The sequence below is a fragment of the Camellia sinensis genome, chromosome 12, assembly GCF_055761805.1.
Source record: "Camellia sinensis isolate YWXY chromosome 12, ASM5576180v1, whole genome shotgun sequence".
Taxonomy (NCBI): domain Eukaryota; kingdom Viridiplantae; phylum Streptophyta; class Magnoliopsida; order Ericales; family Theaceae; genus Camellia; species Camellia sinensis.
The window spans coordinates 29605626-29624207 of record NC_138972.1 but is presented as its reverse complement, the minus strand read 5'-3'; the positions used below and the strand labels follow the sequence as shown (position 1 = coordinate 29624207).

At 40.4% G+C, this 18582-nt stretch overlaps 3 protein-coding genes across 4 annotated transcripts in view; all 3 read right to left on the bottom strand.

Annotated features, from left to right (window-relative positions):
- Positions 1-1459: 1459 nt before the first annotated feature.
- The window catches only part of LOC114312492 (Cornichon family protein), a 33224-nt gene continuing 16101 nt past the window's right edge, over positions 1460-18582 (bottom strand). For both annotated transcript variants that reach the window (XM_082898264.1, XM_082898263.1), the window contains one exon: positions 1460-1899. In XM_082898264.1, coding sequence (XP_082754390.1) covers positions 1830-1899 — 70 coding nt within the window. In that variant the 3' untranslated portion in view covers positions 1460-1829. The remainder of the gene's footprint in view (positions 1900-18582) is intronic.
- LOC145804426 (uncharacterized) lies at positions 6310-7357 on the bottom strand. Its single transcript, XM_082898262.1, has one exon. The coding sequence runs from the start codon at positions 7143-7145 to the stop codon at positions 6408-6410; it is 738 nt and encodes a 245-aa protein (XP_082754388.1). The 5' UTR covers positions 7146-7357; the 3' UTR covers positions 6310-6407.
- LOC145804425 (uncharacterized) lies at positions 9185-10615 on the bottom strand. Its single transcript, XM_082898261.1, has one exon. It carries the CDS (start codon positions 10403-10405, stop codon positions 9668-9670), a length of 738 nt encoding a protein of 245 aa, XP_082754387.1. The 5' UTR covers positions 10406-10615; the 3' UTR covers positions 9185-9667.

Genomic DNA, 18582 nt, shown 5'->3' with positions numbered 1-18582 from the left:
CAGAAAATACCAAATGAAGAAAAACTTGCAGTCTGCATTTTTCAGGTGCCGAGTCATGCTGAATTATGATTTATTTTATTTTATTTTTTTTAGATGGTATGCTGAATAAGGATTTATCATAAAAATTCTGGAGGGGGGTTGCTAACATTTTGGAGATTAATATTCATAATCTTCAAAAGCACCCACCATAGATTTAGAAGATGCCATACGAAAAACAGATCTGCTACGCTAAGCATCCACTTTTTCAGTATTTTTCACCAATTAATGAGTGAAAAATCGAAAACTGGAATCCAAATCCTCTACCTGTCTCCTTATTTTTATGGTAAGCAAGGCCATCTGGACCATAAGGCCAGCCAAAAGCCTCCAAGTTTAAGAAGGTTTTTTTTTTTGTGATATAATGTAACAGGTTCATGTAATTTATTATTTATTTTTTGAATAAAAAACTCAAAACAAAACAAAATGGCCCAATTTTTCGATATAATATAATAGGCCCATGGGCGTTTTTTTTTTTTTTTTAATGATTATTTTTAAAGAAAACAAATATATCTAATAGAAAATATAAATCTGGATATGAAACACTTAAGAAAAATAAAAAAATTTATTCAATCTCAAAAATGAGCCCTTGATAAATTCATTACGACTAATAAAAATATAACAAAAAATTTAGACAAAATTTCTATCAACTAGCTATACCATCAATTGAAAAAGATTTGTTAGCAAAACTTCAATATAAAGATTTGATTAATATTTTTACTTCTCAAGAAGTTAGAAAAATAAATTTTAAATAAAGATTTTATTAAAAAAATTATTATATAAAAGACCTCATTTTTACTTACTACTTTAGGCCACAAATTATCTAGAGCCAGCCTTGGATGGTATGTATTCAATTGTCTGAGTAACATTGTGATACAGGGACCAATAGTAGTTGTCATATGATGGATGAAGTTAACCCAACCCCCCCTTGTTTGGCAAGATGAGAAATAAGGTTAACTCACCCATCCCTTTTGCAGAGCCTCATTGGTTATGGAACCACCACGTGCACATACCACGGTGGTACTCAAGACTAAGTAGGTATTTGGTATGTATTAAAAAAGTGCCCCTATTTTATATACATATAATTATTTGGGTCACATTAATCAATATCAATCAACATTTTGAAAAATAAAGAGATTATGTGACCCAAATAAATGCACTTATCTAAATAAGTGCATTTTTATAGGTCGTGCCAAAAACGTCATCTAGATAGTTTGTTGTTTTGCAAGAGAATGGGTGCTGAGCCTCAAATCTTTCACCTAGTGGTCATATAAAAGCTGGGATACAATTGGCCTCGAGGACTACAATGCCCCAGGTGAATTTGAAAGACTAGATATTTCATAAATAATGTTATAAAACCAAGGGAACACCTAACAAAAGAACACATTGAACATTCCTTGATATTTCTTTCTAACAAAGGGATAAATGAAAGAAAATTATAATATACTTCAATAAACATTAAACATTCATAAATCTGCGAGTGAAACCATTACGAACAAAACTACGAGTCCATTTTAATCACTTTCTGAAAAAAGGAAAAAAGAAAACTTGTTCATCAACCTAAGCACAAGTTTTAGACTAAAACAATCCATGATCTAGAAATCACTGCTAATACTTCACGGATTACTATATTCCACAAGTTAACCGTTCAGAAAGATAATGGGCTAAATCATGAACCAAGTTCATTTAGTTGGGAGGTTCGCCAACCTGTGTCAGTAAATTGGGCTTCATTTGCAATTTCGGGGACCGATACAAACTTACAGAGTGCTAATCACACTGCACTAACGTGGTGGAAATCAGTACCACCCAGATTCATGCCAATCATCATCTTCATCAACCATTGAGTTGATAACAGCTAGAACAAGCCTGAAAATAAGGATTTATTATTAGCATTCAGAGAGAGAGAGAGAGAGAGAGAGAGAGAGAGAGTTCAATCAGCATATTTAACTGCAAATTTGCAAACTCCTTTTACCATTCAATTGGGGCAAGTGTCGAAGAGATGAATCCTCTTGCATGTGTCCATACTGTGATAGTGTTTGGTTTTTTGAAAAACTGTACTGTTTTTAGAACTTCTCCTGACTTAATTTACTTTCTGCTCTTTTTAACAATCTTTATTTATTCATTTTGATAAACCAATTTTGTCCTTATTATGCCAATGTGTTGCATGTTAGCAATTCATTGGTGGCATTAGAAAATAAATAAATAATCACAACATAGTTTATTAGTGGAACAATTACATTGTATTACTGTCAGGGATCGAACTACCTAAAGAAAGTCAGAATTCTTGAGGAGATTATTTTCATTTTTGTCAACAGTTCTTTTTTCCACAAACATCTAAGGCTCTGAAATCAAAGCACAACAGGCATTTGAACCCCAGAAACTTCTTTCCATCCCCTCTGCAACACATGCAACTACCTAGTGCACAATAACTATTTTCTTTCTTTTCCTTATGCTTCCCTTCCAGATCTTCCACTCGACTCAATTTTCCACTGGAAATATTTGGCCATCTTTTTTTAAAAGTCAACTGGTCCCAATCCAAATGGAGTCTAGTTGAAAGGTTGCTAGTTTGTACTACAGGTCGTAGAGTATTCAAAAAATCACTCCAGGACATCAAAATCCCTGAGATTTAAAGAATTGAGACACCATAACCTACGCTTTCAATGCGATGCCCATTCTATTGTAATCTGTTCCTCTGCTGTCACTTGATGCTTTTGTAGTGTGGTTACAAATTTTTGTCAATACTAAAGTAACAAAAATAGAATCAGCAAGCTGTCTTTGATTTATCAATCACATTGCCTTAAAGATACTCTTGTTGAATAAGTTACTCTTCCCAATCATGAAATTATGATCTCAGTAGGTCATCTATAGCTTCTCATCTAGTTCTACCATTATCCCAATGATACAGCATTACTTTTGCTTTAGTTTTCAATTGGTTCAACAAATACAATCACTAATTAGATTCCAATACTAATGCTAAACCTTGCATTCAATAGCTATCATCAGATCCAATCTGATTTTGCATCATCTTTTCTGGCTTTGATGCTCAGTGTTAATCGAATATCTAGGTCACAGCAGTCTAACTTTGGCAAACTTTTACAGCAGCTTCCAATTGCAATTTTTCATTGTTGAGTACAGTCCTGCTGAATTGTTTAGAGTGCTTCGAATCTACATTACTTGCCCATTGTAGTCCTAACATTCCTAACAAGAATTAAGAAACAAGAAGAGAAAGGAAAAAAAGGCCAGGGAGAAAAAGAAACTGAAGTAGAAAGGAGACGAGGGAAGGAAGAAAGAGAAACTGAAGTAGAATGAGACAAGACATAAAGGCAAATCCATTTTACCCTTGGCCTCAAAGCACTTTACCTCCATGTCTTTCAAAAAATAACCAAATACCTTCCACGAAATTTTGGTCATTTTGCAATTTACCTTCCTACATTAATAACTTCATCCAAATTGATGGAATTTGTGACACACGCACAAAATTGAGAGTTGATATGGAAAACAGAAATTCAAAGTTAAAATACAATGTAAAGTGATAAAGATACCCTTATCTTCATATTCTAACCAAAAGCCCTAACCTAATCATCTTCTTCCCGAAAATCAAACCCTAACCCTAAGCACCCCTACCATTGTGTAACACCCCAAATAATGCCACGTGCCACAACCATATTATTATCCATCTTTGAATGTCCTAAGTCAAATTAACTATCTCATTGCACAAAATACTTAAAGTGAAGCTTAGAAATGAGTAGTTAGGAAGCTTTGAACATGTGAATTTTATTGTCAACTGTTAAGACTTAGGAAGTAGTCACCTCTTGAACTTAGAAAGTAAACATGTACCACATCAGAAGTATTTACACGTGACGCGATTGAATACTTACCTTAATTTAATTACTTACATTTGATTAGAAGTAGAGATATAATTTGTTAAGCTAACAACTTAGAAGATGAATATAACCGTTAGATTACTTAATAAGTGTATATGTTAAGAATAGAGAATTTAGAAACAGAGAGTGTATTGTAATAAAGAACATAACTGTAAAATTTAATGTCTAAAGAGAAATAGAGAGAGAATAAATTGTATGTATTATTGATTGATCTTGATGTTCTATTACAATGATTCATGATTCCTATATATAGAAGAGGTTGAGTGTGTAGTAGGTAAGGAGTAGGTGAAGTGGAGGTGGTAGTGGTGTAGTGGGTTAGGTTTAGTGGAGTAGGTGAGGTGGTAGTGGTGTAGTGGGTTAGGTTTAGTGGAGTAGGTTTAAGTGGGTGAAGTAGGTGGAGAGTAGGTGAATTTTAACAGCCCCCGCAAACTCAAGGGGGATAGGAACTAACCAACTTGAGTTTGGAGAAAGTAACAAAACAAGAAAATACATAAAAATAAAAGAGGATAAGAGACACTGTATGGTCGTGTCAGACCATTGGTGAAGACACTGGATGGTGGTGTCATAACGTTGTAGAGGACACTGTATGGGGGTCTCATAACCATGTAGAGGACACTGTATGGTGGTGTCATAACGGTGTAGAGGACACTGGATGGCGGTGTCAGACCGATGTAGAAGACAGTTTATGAGGTCATGTCGGACCGTTGTAGCAGACACTGTGTGACAGTTTACGGAGTCTTGCTGGACCCTTGTGGAAACTAACCGGAATCAATGTCGGGACAGTTTACAGAGTCTTGTCGGACCCATGAAGGAGCTAACCGGAATCAATGTCGGGACAGTTTACTGAGTCTTGTCGGACCCATGAAGGAGCTAACCGGAATCAATGTCGGGACAGTTTACAGAGTCTTGTCGGACCCTTGAAGGAGCTAACCGGAATCAATGTCGGGACAGTTTACAGAGTCTTGTCGGACCCTTGAAGGAGCTAACCGGAATCAATGTCGGGACAGTTTACAGAGTCTTGTCGGACCCCTAAAAAGTCGCACCCTCAAAAGGTGTGCCCAATCTTTCAAAAGGCGTGCCATCAAAAGGCGTGCCCAATCTATAAAAAGACGTGCCATCAAAATGCGTGCCCAATCCATAAAAAGGCGTGCCATCAAAAGTTGCGCCCTCAAAAGGCGCGCCCACTTCATCAAAAGTCGTGCCCGACAGAAAGCGTCGAGCCATCAAAAGGTGAGCCGGAGACACGGCGAGGCACGTGAGCGACAGAGCGGCGTGTCGGCCGCGTCGTCTGTGTCAATATAAACCAATGCGGAGGCGGAGGAAACCAAACCAGACTGAAACCTCTGAACTTGTTATTCTGAAACAATCTGTAAATACTCTGTATCCAACCCTTCTCGGAAACACTCAGCAACCCAAAAAACATGGCCTCTTCTTCCCGTTCAGCTACCCAGAATATGGCCTCTTCATCCCGTGGTCTACTCACTCTCTTTCCCGACCTCAATGAGTCAACAAGAGAGAGAACTGGTGCGGTGGCCAGTGAACCTCAACCAAACACCTCTGTGTTTGCTCCGTTGAACTTTCCGATGCGGTCGGTGGAGCAAAAAATGGCGGTGCAGTCGGATGTGGAAGCCAATCAGTATACATTGAAGTCATGTGTGGAAACCATGATTGCGGTTACAAACTTGTCGAACCGGCTGCAGAGTAGGGCAAATGAGGTGCAGCAGTTAAACTCCCAGCTGGCTCTGCTCCAACGCATGTATAAGGATGCGCGAGCAGAGATAAGTGTGCTAAAGGCGGAAAATAAGGAGCTGAAGCGGAAGGCCACCGTGATGTTCCGTTTTGGAGGTCCGCCATATGCTGCAGTGGAGGAGCAGGGAGTAATGATCATGCCTAGTGGAGTGGGAAATACGGAGGCAACACTGGCAAGGGCCGCCCAGGACGGAGGCAAGAAGAAAAGACCGGCGGCAGAGTAGAGAAGAAAAATCCCACTGTGGGTGGGTGTTTGTTTGTTTTTTTTTTTTTTTTTTTTTTTTTTTTTTTTGTGTGTGTGTGTGTGTGTAAAATTGTGATCGGGGTTGATCCCTGAGATGAATAAAATATGGGTGTATTGTGCAAATCCGAATGGCTGGAAGCTACAAGACTCAGCAGAAAAAATGAGAGGGAATGAATATATATATATATATATATTTTTTTTTTAAAGAAAAGATAAAAAGTTGAGGTTCAAGGAAAAGTTGGGCGGTGGAAAGAAGAAAAAGAAATATATATATATATATATATATATATATATAAGAAAAAGAATCAATTTGTGTTTCGTTTTCTTTTCAAAAGATGGAGTAAAATAATAAAAAAAAAAAAAGAAAAAGAAAGTTGAGTGGGGAACAGGAGTGTGTGGAAAGAAAAAAGAAAAAATATGGGTTGGAGAATCTGAGCATCGGAGAAGATGAGAGGAAAAGGAAGTGGAGTGGTATATGCCAAGTGGTACAGCAAAATCTACGTCCCAAACTTTGTTTCAGCGATGGAAAACATCAGTGTACAGATGAGAACATCTGGATTCGGAGTAGCTGTCACAGGAGAAACATAATCCCTCTTCTTAACAAACCGAGCAAAACCAAACAATCCCAATAGGAGCGTCCAGAAGGACAGCTCGGAGATGAAGTCTCTCACGGCTGCAAAACCGATTAAGCCAGCTACTGTAAGAAGGTATGGTTGGCTGTCTACAGAGTCTGGAACAGAAGCTTCAGCAATGGCAATTACGGAAGACACCAGCACGATGATCAGAGTCAGCTCTGGAATAGGAATATATGCTATCACTGCTGAGTAGAAAGCTCGAATGGTGTAAAGTGTAGTTTCTATTCCTCTGATCAGAGAAGTTACTGGATCACCAATGAAATGGAAAATAAGGGCCAGTGCAAGTTTTAAGAGGTATCCCACGAACTGGGTAATACTTGATAAAACCTTTTTCCAGTTGGACAACTCCCACAAGACTGTTCTCCAGGCATACAAAAGGAAAGCAAGAGCTATGAACCAAGGCCACCTAACAAGTGGGCTTGGGGCTTCCTTGGTCAAGGGCCTGAACTGGTCAGGCATGGTACTGTGCCCAGAGTGTACCCAGTAAAGGGTAGTAGAGAGGGATGACTGTGAAGAGGACGCTTTCGAAGCTGCCGTTGCCGACTTGGATGACGCCGATGAAGGTGGTGATGATATTATAGCGAAAGTGACTTTCGACATGAATGAAGTGCCTACAAGGGTTCCACCAGATAGCCCTTTGGCACCTCAATGGTATAGACTAGAGCATCGGAAAGGTGAGACCAAGGTGAAAGGAGAGGAGGTATGTGTTGAGGTCCGGCGGGCGGCCAAGGCGAGACTGCCGCCCGCCGGTGAAGCAGAATGACTAGGTTGTTAACCTTGCTCTGATACCATGTAAAATTTAATGTCTAAAGAGAAATAGAGAGAGAATAAATTGTATGTATTATTGATTGATCTTGATGTTCTATTACAATGATTCATGATTCCTATATATAGAAGAGGTTGAGTGTGTAGTAGGTAAGGAGTAGGTGAAGTGGAGGTGGTAGTGGTGTAGTGGGTTAGGTTTAGTGGAGTAGGTGAGGTGGTAGTGGTGTAGTGGGTTAGGTTTAGTGGAGTAGGTTTAAGTGGGTGAAGTAGGTGGAGAGTAGGTGAATTTTAACAGCCCCCGCAAACTCAAGGGGGATAGGAACTAACCAACTTGAGTTTGGAGAAAGTAACAAAACAAGAAAATACATAAAAATAAAAGAGGATAAGAGACACTGTATGGTCGTGTCAGACCATTGGTGAAGACACTGGATGGTGGTGTCATAACGTTGTAGAGGACACTGTATGGGGGTCTCATAACCATGTAGAGGACACTGTATGGTGGTGTCATAACGGTGTAGAGGACACTGGATGGCGGTGTCAGACCGATGTAGAAGACAGTTTATGAGGTCATGTCGGACCGTTGTAGCAGACACTGTGTGACAGTTTACGGAGTCTTGCTGGACCCTTGTGGAAACTAACCGGAATCAATGTCGGGACAGTTTACAGAGTCTTGTCGGACCCATGAAGGAGCTAACCGGAATCAATGTCGGGACAGTTTACTGAGTCTTGTCGGACCCATGAAGGAGCTAACCGGAATCAATGTCGGGACAGTTTACAGAGTCTTGTCGGACCCTTGAAGGAGCTAACCGGAATCAATGTCGGGACAGTTTACAGAGTCTTGTCGGACCCTTGAAGGAGCTAACCGGAATCAATGTCGGGACAGTTTACAGAGTCTTGTCGGACCCCTAAAAAGTCGCACCCTCAAAAGGTGTGCCCAATCTTTCAAAAGGCGTGCCATCAAAAGGCGTGCCCAATCTATAAAAAGACGTGCCATCAAAATGCGTGCCCAATCCATAAAAAGGCGTGCCATCAAAAGTTGCGCCCTCAAAAGGCGCGCCCACTTCATCAAAAGTCGTGCCCGACAGAAAGCGTCGAGCCATCAAAAGGTGAGCCGGAGACACGGCGAGGCACGTGAGCGACAGAGCGGCGTGTCGGCCGCGTCGTCTGTGTCAATATAAACCAATGCGGAGGCGGAGGAAACCAAACCAGACTGAAACCTCTGAACTTGTTATTCTGAAACAATCTGTAAATACTCTGTATCCAACCCTTCTCGGAAACACTCAGCAACCCAAAAAACATGGCCTCTTCTTCCCGTTCAGCTACCCAGAATATGGCCTCTTCATCCCGTGGTCTACTCACTCTCTTTCCCGACCTCAATGAGTCAACAAGAGAGAGAACTGGTGCGGTGGCCAGTGAACCTCAACCAAACACCTCTGTGTTTGCTCCGTTGAACTTTCCGATGCGGTCGGTGGAGCAAAAAATGGCGGTGCAGTCGGATGTGGAAGCCAATCAGTATACATTGAAGTCATGTGTGGAAACCATGATTGCGGTTACAAACTTGTCGAACCGGCTGCAGAGTAGGGCAAATGAGGTGCAGCAGTTAAACTCCCAGCTGGCTCTGCTCCAACGCATGTATAAGGATGCGCGAGCAGAGATAAGTGTGCTAAAGGCGGAAAATAAGGAGCTGAAGCGGAAGGCCACCGTGATGTTCCGTTTTGGAGGTCCGCCATATGCTGCAGTGGAGGAGCAGGGAGTAATGATCATGCCTAGTGGAGTGGGAAATACGGAGGCAACACTGGCAAGGGCCGCCCAGGACGGAGGCAAGAAGAAAAGACCGGCGGCAGAGTAGAGAAGAAAAATCCCACTGTGGGTGGGTGTTTGTTTGTTTTTTTTTTTTTTTTTTTTTTTTTTTTTTTTTTTTTGTGTGTGTGTGTGTAAAATTGTGATCGGGGTTGATCCCTGAGATGAATAAAATATGGGTGTATTGTGCAAATCCGAATGGCTGGAAGCTACAAGACTCAGCAGAAAAAATGAGAGGGAATGAATATATATATATATATATTTTTTTTTTTTAAAGAAAAGATAAAAAGTTGAGGTTCAAGGAAAAGTTGGGCGGTGGAAAGAAGAAAAAGAAATATATATATATATATATATAAGAAAAAGAATCAATTTGTGTTTCGTTTTCTTTTCAAAAGATGGAGTAAAATAATAAAAAAAAAAAAAGAAAAAGAAAGTTGAGTGGGGAACAGGAGTGTGTGGAAAGAAAAAAGAAAAAATATGGGTTGGAGAATCTGAGCATCGGAGAAGATGAGAGGAAAAGGAAGTGGAGTGGTATATGCCAAGTGGTACAGCAAAATCTACGTCCCAAACTTTGTTTCAGCGATGGAAAACATCAGTGTACAGATGAGAACATCTGGATTCGGAGTAGCTGTCACAGGAGAAACATAATCCCTCTTCTTAACAAACCGAGCAAAACCAAACAATCCCAATAGGAGCGTCCAGAAGGACAGCTCGGAGATGAAGTCTCTCACGGCTGCAAAACCGATTAAGCCAGCTACTGTAAGAAGGTATGGTTGGCTGTCTACAGAGTCTGGAACAGAAGCTTCAGCAATGGCAATTACGGAAGACACCAGCACGATGATCAGAGTCAGCTCTGGAATAGGAATATATGCTATCACTGCTGAGTAGAAAGCTCGAATGGTGTAAAGTGTAGTTTCTATTCCTCTGATCAGAGAAGTTACTGGATCACCAATGAAATGGAAAATAAGGGCCAGTGCAAGTTTTAAGAGGTATCCCACGAACTGGGTAATACTTGATAAAACCTTTTTCCAGTTGGACAACTCCCACAAGACTGTTCTCCAGGCATACAAAAGGAAAGCAAGAGCTATGAACCAAGGCCACCTAACAAGTGGGCTTGGGGCTTCCTTGGTCAAGGGCCTGAACTGGTCAGGCATGGTACTGTGCCCAGAGTGTACCCAGTAAAGGGTAGTAGAGAGGGATGACTGTGAAGAGGACGCTTTCGAAGCTGCCGTTGCCGACTTGGATGACGCCGATGAAGGTGGTGATGATATTATAGCGAAAGTGACTTTCGACATGAATGAAGTGCCTACAAGGGTTCCACCAGATAGCCCTTTGGCACCTCAATGGTATAGACTAGAGCATCGGAAAGGTGAGACCAAGGTGAAAGGAGAGGAGGTATGTGTTGAGGTCCGGCGGGCGGCCAAGGCGAGACTGCCGCCCGCCGGTGAAGCAGAATGACTAGGTTGTTAACCTTGCTCTGATACCATGTAAAATTTAATGTCTAAAGAGAAATAGAGAGAGAATAAATTGTATGTATTATTGATTGATCTTGATGTTCTATTACAATGATTCATGATTCCTATATATAGAAGAGGTTGAGTGTGTAGTAGGTAAGGAGTAGGTGAAGTGGAGGTGGTAGTGGTGTAGTGGGTTAGGTTTAGTGGAGTAGGTGAGGTGGTAGTGGTGTAGTGGGTTAGGTTTAGTGGAGTAGGTTTAAGTGGGTGAAGTAGGTGGAGAGTAGGTGAATTTTAACAATAACATCAAGCGTGAATAAGAGACCTTAAGGAAGAGTACCAATGATGAAGAACTTAGGAATCCTTATTCCTAGAGAAGAAACATTGGTGTAGAATTTTGGGAGAACATTTTAGAGTTAGGAGACAACTTTGAACTTGAATATTGAATATCTAGAAATCTTAGAAACCTTAATTGAGGAGCTTAATGGTTTTAGTTTAATGAATGGAGTCCTTTGGGCACTTTGTTAAAAATTAAGTGAGATTAGCAAAAGTTAAGCGAGATTAATTAGGCTAATTCCGATTAAGGACTAAACATGATTAATTAAGACGAAGCATGGTTAATTAAGCTAATGGAATAATTAGTGAAACACTCAAACTAATTAATTCATATAAAATAAAAGCGAAGAATAGAGAGAGAGAGCTAGAGTTCTTGAGAGGAGAAGGAGGAGGAGAAGGAGAAGAAAAAGAAAAAGAAAAAGAAGAGAAATCAAAAGAACTACTAATCTATAGCTTGGAAAATCAAGGAAAATTCACCAAAAGTTAAGAAATTTCACCATCTATCTTGTGTTGTTGATTTGACCTAACTAGAAAATCATTTAGAATAGGTTTTGAAGGATTGAAGTTGGGGTTTTGGTGAGAGTTTTGAAAAGAGGATAAATTTGGAGATTTGAAGAAGAAATCATGTTTTGATTTGTTTTAACTTTGCATTCATGCATACAAATGAGTTTTCATGAATCATATATCATCTATTCATGTTTTGGAACTCCTAAATTATTATTTGAGGGATTGAAATGGAGGAAATGAGAAAAAGTTAGAAAAAGAAAATGAGTTTGAAGATTTGTTGAGAAAAAGTATGATTTGGTTTGTTTAACCTTGAATTTATTGCATATTAACATTTTTCCATGAATTCTACATCATATATTTATGTTCTAGCACGTCATATAGCAAGATTTGACGCTTTAGGATGGAGGAAATGAAGTTAGAACACCAAGAACACCTTCAGCCCGTAGTTCTGCTTGACAGCCGCACGTGTGGCCAAACCCACCGCACGAGTGGCCAGAACCAAAACAACACTGCATAAGCCACCACTCAAGCATTCATTTTCGGGCGCACGAGCGGCCATCCACTGCTCAAGCGACGAGTGGCCAGACAGGGCACTTGCCCAACTTCATCCTCTCATGCCTTGCAACTTCAAATAGGCGTATCTCTCATTCGGACTAGGTATTAAGTAATTCTTGAGTCTAAATTCAAGCCCTGAAAGTCTAGTTTCTAATAGTAGTGGTTTCACATCCAAATTCCAAGCATACAAAAAGATATGTTTAAATTAGTGAAGGTTATTCACTTTCTTCTTAACCATTTCATGCTTTTTTCTTCCCTAACTTAGTTTTCCTTCATTTCTTCCTATTTCCCTCAACTCGAAACATCTAAACATGATATTTTCAATGCAAAACATATGACATTGTTGTAGGGTACTTGGGGCTTTTCAATATACACATTTAGTACATGATTAACCCTTGATTAAGACTTGAATTTGAGCTTAGAAAGGCACTAGCTGCTTTGAGGAAAGATTAGGAAACATTAAGTTAAATCACGAATATTTAAGGCCCTTCAAAGTACATCTTTGGCACATGCTTTGCACTTGATTAACATGTAGGTAGAGATCCTTTAGAAAATGTTAAATTAAACTAAAACACTTCAATTGATTTAAGAACTTGCAGGTTGAGATCTTTTCAATGCCTTGTTTATACTTTGTGTAGGTTAAGCTTTGGAGAAGGGGAAAACCTCATTGTTCGCAAGCCATTTGTGAGTAATATTATTATAAAGTTATGTTCGAAAACTAGTTTTGGAAGCTTGACAGTATAACATGATTTATTAAATTCCTATTTTGATTTTGAATGAATGGATATCTTATTTTTTGTTTAAATCTATCAATGGAAGCCTTACATAGTCCTAGCCATTGGGGGGCCATCTAAATGCACCATGGTCATATTTGAGCTCCATCGCCACCGACGTATGGATTGTCTAATCGGTACCCAGGTCGATTATTCTATTAAGAGGTTCTAATGGGTGTACCATGTTATCATGTTTTGATTATGAAATATTCTGATGAGAAATGTTCAAATGCTTTTAAAAATGTGATATGATATTATGCTTTGCAAATGAGATTGGAATTCATTCATTTACCACTTTACTACAATATTATTCACTGGGCAATGGCTCACCCCTCACCCCTATATGTATGTAGGTACAAGAGATGCATCGAGAAGTTAGCTTCGTGAATTCATGTTTGTATGCTAGAGTCGAGGGTGTTGAAAATTGGCCTTGTACATGTATTCCTACTAAAAGATTATGCAAACAAGAATGATGTATGTTTCATTTCATATAGCTAAGTACTGCTCTGAATAGATGTTTTAATAAACTTAATGGACTCAACTAAAGTAATTAAAGGCTTCCGCAACTTAAAATGAGATTTGCCCCAATTATCATAAGAGTCCAACTTGAATTTTGTTCAGTTAGGCCTTTGATAGTCAGGGACTATTGGTCAGTCACTACACCATCCTGTTTGGGGCGGGTTGGGGTCGTGACACATTGGTCCACCTCCCCCGCCACCCTCTCCCTCCTCCCCCTCTCACCTCATCCACCACCCTGCCATTCCCTTTCCTCCACCTTGTCAGATTACTTATTTGTTATTTTAATATTCAGTTAGGGGTACTAGAGTCATATTCTAATGTGGGAGTTCATATAAATAGATTGTTGATGTAGGGTTTCTTTAATAACCCAACAATAGATATTCAATAGAACGTATTCCTTTCTCCTCTTTTCTCTCTTCCTCTCTAACCCCAATCTTGATTCTACATATTTTTACATTCTAACTTGGTATCAAAGCTTCAATTTTTCCCTATCAAGTATTCATCAAACTCTAGAGATTAACCTGAGGTGACGAGGACGTGCTGATGTCATCATCCGTATGATGACGTCTGCGTGACATCACATTTCGTACGGAAAAATTGTACACTCAAGGTCAGTTTTTCCTCCTGAGAATTAAGGTGATTTTTGTGGAATTTGTTGGCATCATCTGATGTGAGTTTCCAATTTTTGAATAATTTTCTAGTTTTTAGATGTTATATTGTCGATCTCTTGTCTATCGTAATCCCTCTATGGGAGCCAAAATAGTTGTGGGCAGCCCTTTTTGTAATTAGTTTGCTGAGTAGTTGATGTTTCTTACATTTTGTGGCTGATTTCATTGTCGACACCCTATCTTTCTCAGTTCGACACCTTGTTTTCTCATCTTTTTTAGTCTTCTTGTTAGTTTGCTATTTGAGACTACTGGGTTATTGATTTTCATTGTTGGGACTTGCTGTGTTGCTCTGTTTATGTGTTGTGTTGTTGTTGTTGCTTTACTTTGGGCTTGCCATGGCTGAGACAAAAACCCCTGAGATTAAACCACCGATAGCTTGGGATGATGAGTTGCCTAAGTCTATTACTACCAAGAAACTAAGTGGTTTAAACTATCTGGCTTGAGCTCATGCCGTTAAAATTTCCTTATGTGACAAGAAGAGTCACGCTTCCTCACTGAACTTCCTCCTGCCACTGATGATATAACTTATGATGATTGGTGTAGTATAGATTCTTGTGTTATGGGTTGGATCTAGCATAGTTTGGAACCCCATATTGCTATTACCATGGAATTTTGTGACACCTCTAAGGAAATTTGGGACTCTCTTGCTGAGTCGTTTTTGAATCAGAGTAATGTCTCTTGAATCTGAGTTATATGACCAGATTTTTGCAATTTGCTAGTCTGGCCGGTCTCTTCCCGATTATTATAGTGGTCTTAAGAACTTGTGGAATCAGTTATTGCAGCACAAACCCTTCGCTACTGATTTGGCCAAATAGAAGCAACATTGGGAATAGTTTATGATGGCCTCTTTACTCTCGGACTTAGATTTTAATTTATAGGGGTTCAAGGATCAAATTCTCGCCAGTGAGACTTTACCTTCCGCTGCTAATGCCTGTTCTCACCTGTTGCGTTCTTTATTAAGATCGATCCAACCCACCTCTGGTTCGTCTTCCCTGTCCTTGTCCTCTTCTATATTGATCTCTACCAGTGGCAACCGTGGGCCTCCTCGAGGGAGTTTTCCTCGACACTCTGGTCATCAAAGCTCCCATATCGGTTTTCGGGGTTCTTTTGGGGGTAGTTCTTGTGGTATTGGTTCCCGTGGTGGGCGTGAACTTGGTTTTATGTCTCATGGTGATCGGAAATGTACTCATTGTGGTATCGTAGGCCATACTGAACCCTGATGTTAGCAGAATTAGAGTGAACCTAATCATGTGCATCAGGTTATGGATGTTCCATCCTTTGAGTCGACTTCGTTTCCAACTAGCTTTATTGCCTCTCTAGCTGATTCTCATGAGGCACTCACTGAAGCTTGGGTAACCAGCTTGGGGAATGATAGAATATCACCCCCTATTTATAAAAGAAGATTAGGGTTTACAAGAAATGCAATTTACAAGATGATCCCTGAGTGCTATCCCTGAGTGCATAAAATGATTACAGTGATTACAGACAGACCCTAGTGTGCCTTTCGGCGAATATAATATGCTATCACTTAATATAATATGCTAACACTCCCCCTCAAGCTGGTGCGAAGATATCTCTCATGCCCAGCTTGCCTACGATGTCATGAAATGGTTTATTCCCAATTCCCTTGGTGAGAATGTCAGTAAGTTGTTCACCAGACTGGACAAAGGGAGTACAAATGATACCACTAGTGAGTTTCTCCTTAATGAAGTGGCGATCAATCTCAACATGTTTTGTCCTGTCATGTTGAACTGGATTGTGAGCGATGTTGATGGCGGCCTTATTGTCACAGTATAACCGCATGGAGTCCGTCTGATCAATACCTAGATCACGCAACAATAATTTGATCCATAAAAGTTCACACACACCTTGTGCCATAGCTCTAAACTCAGCTTCTGCGCTTGACCTGGCAACCACATTCTGTTTCTTACTCCTCCAAGTAACTAGGTTGCCGCCAACAAATGTGCAATACCCTGAAGTTGATCTCCTATCAGTTACTGACCCAGCCCAGTCAGCATCTGTATAGGCTTCTACACGAAGATGATCATACTTTGAAAAATACAGACCCTTACCAGGAGCAGACTTCAAACACCTCAAGATTCTCATGACAGCCTCAAGGTGAATCTGATGAGGAGCATGCATAAACTGACTAACTATACTGACAGCAACAGCAATATCAGGACGGGAGTGAGAGAGGTAAATGAGCTTACCCACTAATCGTTGATAGCTCCCCCTATCCACAACTTCTCCTCCTTCATCATCCCCTAATTTCTGATTGGGTTCCAGGGGGGTGGCACATGCCTTGCAGCCAAGCATCCCAGTTTCCTTCAACAGGTCAAGCACATATTTTCTCTGTGAGATAAATATCCCATCCTTAGAGCGAGCAACTTCAATGCCCAGAAAATACTTCAAGCTGCCCAAGTCTTTGATTTCAAACTCTTTAGCTAAATATTTCTTCAACAGAGGTATTTCCCCACTATCATTGCCTGTAAGAACTATGTCATCTACATAAACAATAAGTGCTGTAGTCTTACCGTGTGAGGAATGTTTCACAAACAATGTGTGATCTGCCTGACTTTGTTTGAAGCCATATTTAATCATAGCCTGAGTGAATCTCTCAAACCAAGCCCTTGGAGACTGTTTGAGACCATATAATGACTTCCGAAGTTTGCATACTTTGCCTTCTGTTTGATGATCCTCAAAACCTGGAGGAATGTCCATATATACTTCTTCTTCGAGGTCACCATGGAGAAAAGCATTCTTGACATCAAACTGATAAAGCGGCCAATCTAGATTAGCTGCTAAAGAGAGAAGTATTCTGACTGAATTCATTTTAGCCACGGGTGCGAAGGTCTCCTAATAATCAATGCCATATGTCTGAGTAAACCCTTTTGCCACAAGTCTTGCCTTGTAACGCTCAATAGACCCATCTGCTTTGTGTTTCACAGTATATACCCATTTACATCCCACAGGTCGTTTGCCCGGAGGTAACTCAGTCAATTCCCAAGTGCCATTCTTCCTAAGTGCTTTCATTTCCTCAATCATGGCTAGTTTCCATTCAGAGGTAGCAAGAGCATCCTGAAAATGGTTAGGAATGCTAACAGAGGAAATATTGGACACAAACGCTCTATATGAGGATGACAAATGAGAGTATGATACAAACTGTGAGATAGGATGTTGAGTACAAGATCTCACACCCTTCCTCTTGGCAATAGGAACATCAAGATCAATGGACTCGAGAGATTCAAAGTTACCTCGACTCTCATCAGAAGCAGGAGATGGCAGTGGGGTAGCAGAAACGGTCCCGTGTATCCAGTTAACTTGTTTTCTGTCTATGTCCCGGACATAAACATGCCCGTCCGTATTCTTGGTGACAGTGGGTTCTATAGTCCCAGTAGAAGAGGGGGGTTCAAGAACAACTGGTTCCACCATAGGAAGCACAGTAGTAGAGGGTGGTGCAAGAACAACTGGTTCCACCATAGGAGGCACAGGACTCACTTCACACCAAGGCTCCCCCGGAAATGAGGACGGTGACACCGGAGAGGACAAGAAATAGGACTGGGATTCAAAGAAAGTGACATCCATGGACACAAACCACTTACGAGACGAAGGGTGGTAACATTTATACCCCTTTTGAGTAGGAGAGTAACCAAGGAAAACACACTTGAGGGAGCGAGGGTCCAACTTACCACGAGAGGGAGAGTGATTATGGACAAAACAGACACAACCAAATATTTTAGGAGGAATAGAAAACAAGGACTGAGAACCGAGGAGGACGTGAAGCGGAGCCTGTTTGGCCAAGACCTGGGTAGGGAGACGATTAATAAGATGGGCAGCGGTGAGAACAGCGTCGCCCTAATAGGGTCGAGGCACATGCATAAAAAAACACATGCACCGAGCCATGTCAAGAAGATGCCGATTCTTGCGTTCGGCCACCCCATTTTGTTAAGGGGTATTAGTGCAAGAGGTCTGATGGATAATGCCATGAGTAGAGAAATATTGTCCTAACCCAGAATCGATGTATTCCCCGCCATTATCAGAACGAAAGATTTTGATAGTGGCCCCAAACTGAGTACAAATCATCTTATGAAAAGTGCGAAACACAGAGAAAACCTCACTTTTATCTTTCATGAGATACACCCAAGTAGCACGAGAAAAATCATCAATAAATGTAACAAACCAGCGATGACCTTTCACAGACAGAACACGAGAGGGACCCCAAACATCAGAATGTATTAATGAAAAAGGAACAAAGCTTTTATTCAAACTGGGAGCAAAAGAAGCTCTATATTGTTTTCCAAGTTGACAAGACTACAAAGAAAGTCAGACACATGATGATTTGCGAAACTAGAAGAAAATAAATGCTTAAGTAAATGAAAGGAGGGATGCCCAAGACGCCGATGCCACAGCCATACATCAGCGGGGGTAGTAGAAGACGTGGTGGAAGAATAAGCAAGTTTGTCCGGTTGATCTAGGAAGTAGAGACCATTTGCTGCACTACCACTGCCAATCGTCCTCCCCGTGACAAGGTCCTGAAAAAGACAATGATCAGGAAAAAACGTCACACGACAATTCAAATCCTGGGTAAGACGACTTAAGGATAATAGATTAACAGAAAACTTGGGAACATGGAGAACAGAAGATAGATGTATGGTAGGAG

Bases quoted from the DNA above. Each gene is read 5' to 3' on its own strand.
- LOC145804426 (XM_082898262.1), bottom strand. From the start codon at position 7,145: ATGTCGAAAGTCACTTTCGCTATAATATCATCACCACCTTCATCGGCG.
- LOC145804425 (XM_082898261.1), bottom strand. From the start codon at position 10,405: ATGTCGAAAGTCACTTTCGCTATAATATCATCACCACCTTCATCGGCG.